The sequence below is a fragment of the Lipotes vexillifer genome, unplaced genomic scaffold (genome assembly GCF_000442215.2).
Source record: "Lipotes vexillifer unplaced genomic scaffold, Lipotes_vexillifer_v1.1 scaffold13, whole genome shotgun sequence".
Taxonomy (NCBI): domain Eukaryota; kingdom Metazoa; phylum Chordata; class Mammalia; order Artiodactyla; family Lipotidae; genus Lipotes; species Lipotes vexillifer.
The window spans coordinates 752,225-760,187 of NW_006790761.1; the positions used below are offsets into that span (position 1 = coordinate 752,225).

A 7,963-nucleotide genomic window follows, 5' to 3' on the forward strand; every position below is an offset into this window, starting at 1 on the left:
AGCTTGGGATTGGTCGGCATGGGACCGGTGCGGGGCGCTGATTGGCTGGAGCTCCAGGGTGTCGCGGCGACCGTGCGTGACGCCTTCGGCACCGCCCTTGCTTCCTGACGGGTTGGGCTTCTGACCAGTCAGCAGGCACGGCGCGGACTTCGGTTTCGCGAGCTTCTGTTTGCCGCCCTGGTTCCCGCGACCTCAACGTCCCAGAGGCGGGGCGGAGTCGGCGGAGGCGCTCTTTGGGGCCGACCTCTGTTCCGGCCCAACAAACAAACCTCGACTCGGCGGAGGTTGAGGTGAGTGGGGATATGTGCTTTGGTTCCCCTGAGGAGCGGCAGCAGGACGGAAGGAAGGAGGGTGGGCAACACTTAGGGACCAGTGGTGGGTTCAGGCCTCCAGGAGCCTGGACTAATGAAGTGAAGGGAAGCTAGTAGGAGAAACAAATTAAGCGGACCATGAATTCCTTGGGAATCGTTTGTAAGTAGGTGTGTGAACGTGGTTTGGAATCGATAACGTGCCGTTTAAAGTTTTTACTGTGAAAATTTCTTGACTGAAGCCCTGTGTGCTCGGACAGCTACATAGTAAGGAATCAGTTAACGTTTGAAGTTCGTGGTCTACTGGAAGTAATGTATAAACAACAAAGCGTGAAAATGCTGTGTATGTGAACACAGGCGGTAGTAACACCACCATGGTGCCTAGGAAGTGGTTTCAGAGAGGAGTTGACATTCGGATTGGATTGTGAAGGATGATGGGGGTGTACCAGAGCTTTCCAAGTAAAGGGGACAGCCTGTATGCAAAGATACTCGGGAACTGTAAGTAGTTCACTTTGATTGTGTTGTTGGAGGAGTGAATAGGGGTTAAGTTTGGAATAATAGGATGGGGCCAGATTTTGAAGGTCCTTTATTCTGTACGTAAAGAAGAGCCATCAACTCTTCAAGAAGAGTAACTTGATCAGATTTATATAGAAATAACCCTTCTAGCAGCACTGTGGGGACATTTCAGTAAATCTGGTGAGAACTGATGAAGTCAGGAGCTCAGGTAGCAGAGATGGAAAGACAGAATTTACATTGGGGAAGAGGGAGGAAGGAAGAGGTAAGGATGACCTGATGCTTTCTATTATCCAGGGAGAATATGTTTTGCTAGGTATATGTGTTATGTTTCACTAGCTTTAATTGCTTGTGTGTTACTGTCAGAATAAACTGTCTCGTGTGTTTTTTTAAAATGAGAAGTAGGTCAACATTACCTTTTACCCTAATGCATAAAGGAAGAGCAGACAAATATGGAGTTTTAAGACTCTTTTGTTTAATGAAGAAAAACGGCACTTTATTACTTCCTAGAGCTACAACTGTCAATCTGAATATTGTTATCCATGACAACCAAGTAGCATAGAAGGACTTTAGAGTTTAAAACATGCATTACCTGGAAGCTGTGTGACGTCCAGATACCTCTAAGAGGGACTTTTTATCAACCTTACAAGGGCACTTTCAATAGGATTTTGTTCTTGTAAATATTTCCAACTTCTGACTTTAACTAAAAAATTCTTCTAAATGACTTCTGCACCAGCATGAATAACTCTCTCCTTCCTTATCTTGCTTTAAACAATTCATTTTTGCTAGAATTGAAGTAGAATGTACAGGGCCTAAAGATTAACTCTGAGATTTAATAAAAAGACATAGCAAATAATGAACTGTAAAGAAAGGACTTTGAGGTTTGTATTTTGCTTAGATAATATCTAGATTTAGATATCCAGTGGGCAATTAGAAATATGGGCTTGAAACTCAAAAGAGAGGCAGAAGCCGAAAGTTTGGTATATACAGATAGGTGTGGAAACAATTGAAAGTGGATGAGATTACCCAGAGAGGGTATGTGGAGCCAAAGAAACACCACTGACTTGGCACTGATACAAGTTAGTTTGTGGGTATGCAGCATTTGCCTCCCATCTCCACGAGATTGAAGATTCGTTGACTTTATTATAGACCTGATAACCATCTGGCCCAAATTGTTCCTATTTGCTTCTTTGTGGTTTTCTGAATATTGTGAGGCTTTTGGTCAAAATCTCATGCCCAAAATACGACTGCCCTACCCAGCTCACTAAATTCATACAAGGATCTTGGGGCAGAATCTGTACTTTCTTTAATGAGTAGATATATTGGTGGGTTTTGCTGCCTAGAATAAATATTAACATTAATTTTACTGAATACTGTAAAGTATGAAAATGATCAGAATCCACAGGCACTTTATTTTATTAATTATGGATGAAGACACTTCACTTAAGTAACCTAACTTTGTCTGTTATTTTCTTAATATGTGGTTAAATCATGTTTCCTTTTGTTTTTTGTTTTTGTCACCCATTAGTAATATTCTTTTTACTTCTTTAGGATCCTGAGCATGTGAAATTGAGTAAATCATTCACCAACTATCATGGAGCCTATGTATCCTCTCACAGGGACCCAGATGAATACCAGGTATAGAAATATTTTTACAAAATGTTTTCTTTCACAGCTGCTCATATAACTTGGGTTGGAATAGAAGGGAAAAAATAATCTTTAGAACTAGGAAAATCTGGGTCCATATCCCAGCTCTACCACTTAGTAGGTGGGTGACCGTGTTCAAGTTATTTAACTTCTCTAAGCCTCAGTTTCCTCATCTGTAAATTGGGGACAGTAATCTCTAACAGAAGATAATTGTGAAGGGTTAAATAAGATTACTAAACTAAGGGATCTGGGACATAGTAGGCACTCAGTAAATATTAGTCTTATTTCCTCCTTCCCTTATTTTAGTTTCACAGAGGGTCTTTTTATGGATGAAATAGTACCTGAACTTTTGAGGCTAAAGATCACATACATATTTATTTACATCCTAGACAAATGGGAAAGTGGTTGAGTTCCTTCTTCTAAACCCTAATTCCTTGATGGGAAAAATTTCACATTGGATGTATCAAGTTTCCTACATGTCCCTAAGCCTTTGCCCACTCAAGTGGTGTAGGAAGGAGGAGCTTGCCAGCTGTCTCCTGATTTTCTCAGTCTGTCACTACTGGGAGGACCAGGCAAATTGGCTTGTGTTATTTGGCTCTTTGGATCATTTATTGTTCTTTTTTTCCCCAGAGAAGAACAATTAATGCTGACGTGTGAATTTTTTCCTTCTAAACTAGAATTGCATCCATGAGTTACCTTTATTTTCTGTATTATTTTTCTTTGTGCCAGATGTTGTTGATGAAGACAATGGGAAGCATTACCCAGAGAGGCTATCATATTCCTTTTGCTTAATTTTGGCCCTTCTGTTCTGTCCTGTTGCTACCTCTTATTCTTTGAAAATTTGTCAACCTCTGTTCTTCTCTTTAATTTTATTGGGTCAAATCCATTCCTTACATTCTAGGGAAGATAATATACTCGTGTGATTTAAACTGATTATTCCTGGTATATTCAACTCTAGTTTTTTAATTCATTTATTGAACTCTGGTTTTCAGTAATCTGTGGGCTTTAGGGCAGCAGTTTTGAATTATTTTTGGTTACAGACCCCTTTGAATGTCTGATAGCCATGAGTCTCATTCCCTATAAGGAAAAATACTTTTATACATACATGCAACATTTTGCACCCAATTTCAGGGCATTTGTGTCTCTCTTGCCTCTGAAGTCTACCTGTATACCTTAGATTGAGAAAAAGACTAATAACGGCATTTATTGAAATCTTGCTCTGCCAGGTTTTGTGCTAAGCACTTTGCATACATTATTTTTATTTAATCCTCACAACAAACCCATGAGGAGTAGGTACTATTATTATCCCCCTCTTTTTTTATTAAAATGAGGAAACTAGCATAGAGAGATGAACCAACCCAAAGTTATATAGTTGGTAAATGGTATAGCCAATATTTAAACCTGAAATGGTTTCTACTCTGTACTGCAAGGAAGTAAACCTGAAGTAGTGTAGGTTGGGCTTTAAAGGTACAATGGACTACTTAGAGCAAAAAGAAATAGCTAACATTGGGCACTTAAAATAAGCCAGGAATTTTTCTAAGCATTTTACATATATTGACTCATATTCAATATAACTCTACCAGGAGATACTGATGTTATTCTGTTTAACAGCTGAGGAAACTGAGGCATGGAGACATTAAATAACTTGATCAAGGTCACACAGCCAGCAAATTTTGAAGCCAGGTTTCAGACCTAAGCAGCTGATTTCCAGGCTTTGCTTTTAACCCTTATATCATACTGCCTCTCACCAATTGGTAAATAATAAATATATTAGATATAGAGGCATAGATAACTTGACAGTTGGTCACTTACTACCTTTGTGACCTTGAACAAATTTCTTAATTTCAGACTGTGTCCTCATTTCAAAAAAGGGAGATTAAGAATCCTTATAGATATTATGAGCTCAAATCAGACAAAGATTTAAAAGCAAATAGCTAAGAATGTGGTGGATAAAGCACTACATCATTCAGTTTCTACTAGTATAAGCTTTGAAATCAGCCACACTTAGATTCAAATTCCAGCTCTGCTACTTAGTTGCTATATCAAGTTATAAAAGCTACAATTTGTTATCTATAAAGTGGACAATAAAGTGTTTCTGGAACAGTTTTAGTGAGAAATATTGTATATGTAAAGTGCCCAGCAGGATGCCTGGTACATAGTAGGTGATCAGTAAATGGGCTAATATATGTATTTTTTTACTGCAATTGACTTCTTTTTTAAAAAAAAAAATTATTTATTTGGCTGTGCTGGGTCTTAGTTGCGGCACGTGGGATCCTCCGCTGCAGTGCATGGGCTTCTCTCTAGTTGTGGCCCGAGTGCTCATTAGTTGAGGGCACGGGAGCTTAGTTGCCTTGAGGCATGGGGGATCTTAGTTCCCCAACCCAGAGATCGAACCTGCATCCCCTGCATCGGAAGGCGGATTCTTAACCACTGGACCATTAGGAAAGTCCCTGGGGCTAATATTTCAGTTGAGAAGTTTTATCAGATGAAACATGAAAGTAAGATCTAGAACAAGATATTCTAAGTGCATGATATGATAAATATTTTTTCAGTTCAACTATTTCATAATCTACTACCATACAAATGCACTTTTGTAGGTAGCTCACTGTCAGAGCTTTCTTGCTTTAATTACATGTGATTGAAAACTCTGTGATGATATCCTATATGATTTAACATTGAAACCTTGCTTTACATTGCTTGCGTGATCTTTGTGGAGGGATTATTAATGATGTCCTTTTGATGCTTCACTAATTAAATTTATGTGTGGGACTTCCCTGTCCATCCAGTGGTTGAGACTCCACGCTTACACTGCAGGGGGCACAGGTTCGACCCCTGGTGCCCAATGCCATGTGGCGCTGCCAAAAAAACCCCCAAAAAACACAGAACAATAACATAAAAAACTTATGTGATAGGGCCCAAGATACCAAATTTGAAAACCCTGAAAAGTTTTTGTGCTTTTCATGATTTTTTAAGTGTTATCTAGAAATCAGTTCAGAAGGATGGATATTAGTTTTAAATTTAAATGTAAATACATGGTTTATATTCATTTTTCAGTTACTTAAAGAAGATTATATAGAATTGATATTCCCAGTTCTTTTTAAAAAGACTTGCGTGTATATAAATATATATATGGATAGGATAAAAAGGACAGAAAGTCATACCTAAATTTTGAGTGCTTATTCTCTTGATAGTAGAGTTACAAGTGATTTTTCTTTCCTTTTTACTTTTTAAAAATATTTTTCAAGTCTTCTAAAATTACAAAAGTAATCTGAAAACCTTATCATTTACAGTTAAACTGTTTCTTGTAAAATTTCTACTGTTTTTCATTGTGCTTTGATTTAAAAAAAATTTTTTTTTTAAGGTTTTCTTCAAGCAGGATGGTGCCTTTCTATTTTCCTCCATCAAAATGTGCACTTTGGAACCCAATGCCAATTGGAGATTATATCTACTTACATCTCAGTTACCACAGGTATAAAACGTTTCTCATTCCAAATCAAACCCGTTTAAACAGGAGTCAAAAGAATATGTAAGGCAATGATTACAGTGACCCATTTTTTTTTTTTAAACTTTTCTCTTCAGGAGCTCCCCTCATACAAAGTATTCTTTCTGCTGCTTCTTAAATCTGTCCCTTGTGCTTTTGAGAAGTAACCTTAATTTCACAGTTAAAATATTCTGCAAATCTAAAGTTCTAAGTATTACAGGAATTCAAAGGAGACAAAATATAATAAAAACTGAGTTTTTCGTCATGTTTCCACATGGTGTCTTTGAAGAACACTGAGAAGATTGATTTTGAGTTGAATAGACCATATTAGAAGGAACATAAAATATTTTGGTTATGGCCAGGATTGTGAAAGAAAGACATAGAAGCTTAGTCTTCAAGTAATAGAAAATAGAGATCCACTGAGATTTTATGTTTAAGAAAGTTACTTGCTAAAAGCAGAGTTCTAAAAGGATGGATCATAGTGGGGAGACCCTAGAGTCAGCCTAATGCAAGATGGTTTTCTGTAATCCAAGGAACATAGATTTATTCTGTAGTGGTTTAAGGTGGTGTAACTGGAGTCAGACTTCCTGGAGGGTCAAATCCTGATTTTACCCTTTCTTATTTAAGTGACTTCAGTAAAGTAGCCAAGGATCAGTTTCCTTATTTATAAAATGGGGATATGACACTTGTTTCATAGTACTTTTGTAAGGATTAAATGAGACAGACTGTAAAGCAGCAGTTGGCACAGTGCCTGGACATAGGAGGTAGTCAATAAATGCTAGCTCTTATAAGGGTTTAGAGCAGTGTAGCAGTGTTGAGACCAAGAGGAAAGAATGAAGCAAGGTGTTTTGAAGAAATGTATAGCATTTGGTGATCAACTGAATAGAGGAACTAAAGGAAAATTACAAGTCAGAAAGTATTTAAGGGCCTCCCTCATGGTGCAGTGGTTAAGAATCCGCCTACCAATGCAGGGGACACGGGTTCAAGCCCTGGTACAGGAAGATCCCACATGCCATGGAGCAACTACGACCATGCACCACAACTACTGAGCCTGCGCTGTAGAGCCTGTGAGCCACAACTACTGAGACTTCGTGCCACAACTACTGAGCCTGCATGCCTAGAGCCCGTGCTCCGCAACAAGAGAAGCCACCGCAACGAGAAGACCGTGCTCCTCAACGAAGAGTAGCCCCCACTCACCACAGCTAGAGGCAGCCCGCGTGCAGCAACGAAGATCCAATACAGCCAAAAATAAATTAAAAAAAAAAAAAAAAGTATTTAAGTTCTCAGAGAAGGGTGGTATCATTGACAAAATCAGAGTGTCTTGTGGAAGTTTAAATATTTGTCAGACTTGTTCATTCTTTTCTACATGTCTGTTAACCTATATTTTCTATTGCCATCTTTCTCTGCTTCATTTTGAGTAATTTCTTTTGCTCTTCAGCTCTTCTAATTTTCTCTTTAGCTGTGCTTAGTTGCCATCTAATCTGTTCATTTAGGTTTTTTTTTTTTTCTGGGGTAGTTAAGAACATATACCTTAATTTGATTTTTTAAAAAAATTTGGTTGGGTTTATTTTTATTTTTATTTTTGGGTGTGTTGGGTCTTCGTTTCTGTGTGAGGGCTTTCTCTACTTGCGGCGAGCGGGGGCCACTCTTCATCGCGGTGCGCGGGCCCTTCACTGTCACGGCATCTCTTGTTGCGGAGCACAGGCTCCATACGCGCAGGCTCAGTAGTTGTGGCTCACGGGCCCAGCTGCTCCGTGGCATGTGGGATCTTCCCAGACCAGGGCTTGAACTTGTGTCCCCTGCATTGGCAGGCAGATTCTCAACCACTGCACCACCAGGGAAGCCCTCATTTAGGTTTTTAAATGTGGGAGTATGCTATATATGTGAAAGATTATTTATAATATATACACACCGTTTATAGAATAATAAATTTGTCTGGTCTTTTTTCATAGTATCTTGTTCCTTAGTCATATTCTAGACTCTCTTATATTTCTTTTTTTTTTTTTTTTTTTTT

At 38.6% G+C, this 7,963-nt stretch overlaps 1 protein-coding gene across 5 annotated transcripts in view; it reads left to right on the forward strand.

The window, feature by feature from the left end:
• The first annotated feature begins 203 nt into the window (after window positions 1-203).
• The window catches only part of STIL (STIL centriolar assembly protein), a 54,382-nt gene continuing 46,622 nt past the window's right edge, over window positions 204-7,963 (forward strand). For 3 of the 5 annotated variants that reach the window (XM_007463927.1, XM_007463928.1, XM_007463929.1), the window contains exons 1-2: window positions 2,416-2,459; window positions 5,830-5,937. In XM_007463927.1, the coding sequence (XP_007463989.1) occupies window positions 2,416-2,459; window positions 5,830-5,937 (152 nt within the window). Of the gene's footprint in view, window positions 291-909; window positions 1,005-2,372; window positions 2,460-5,829; window positions 5,938-7,963 lie in introns of those variants that run through there. The other 2 variants (XM_007463925.1, XM_007463926.1) reach the window with 2 other exon arrangements.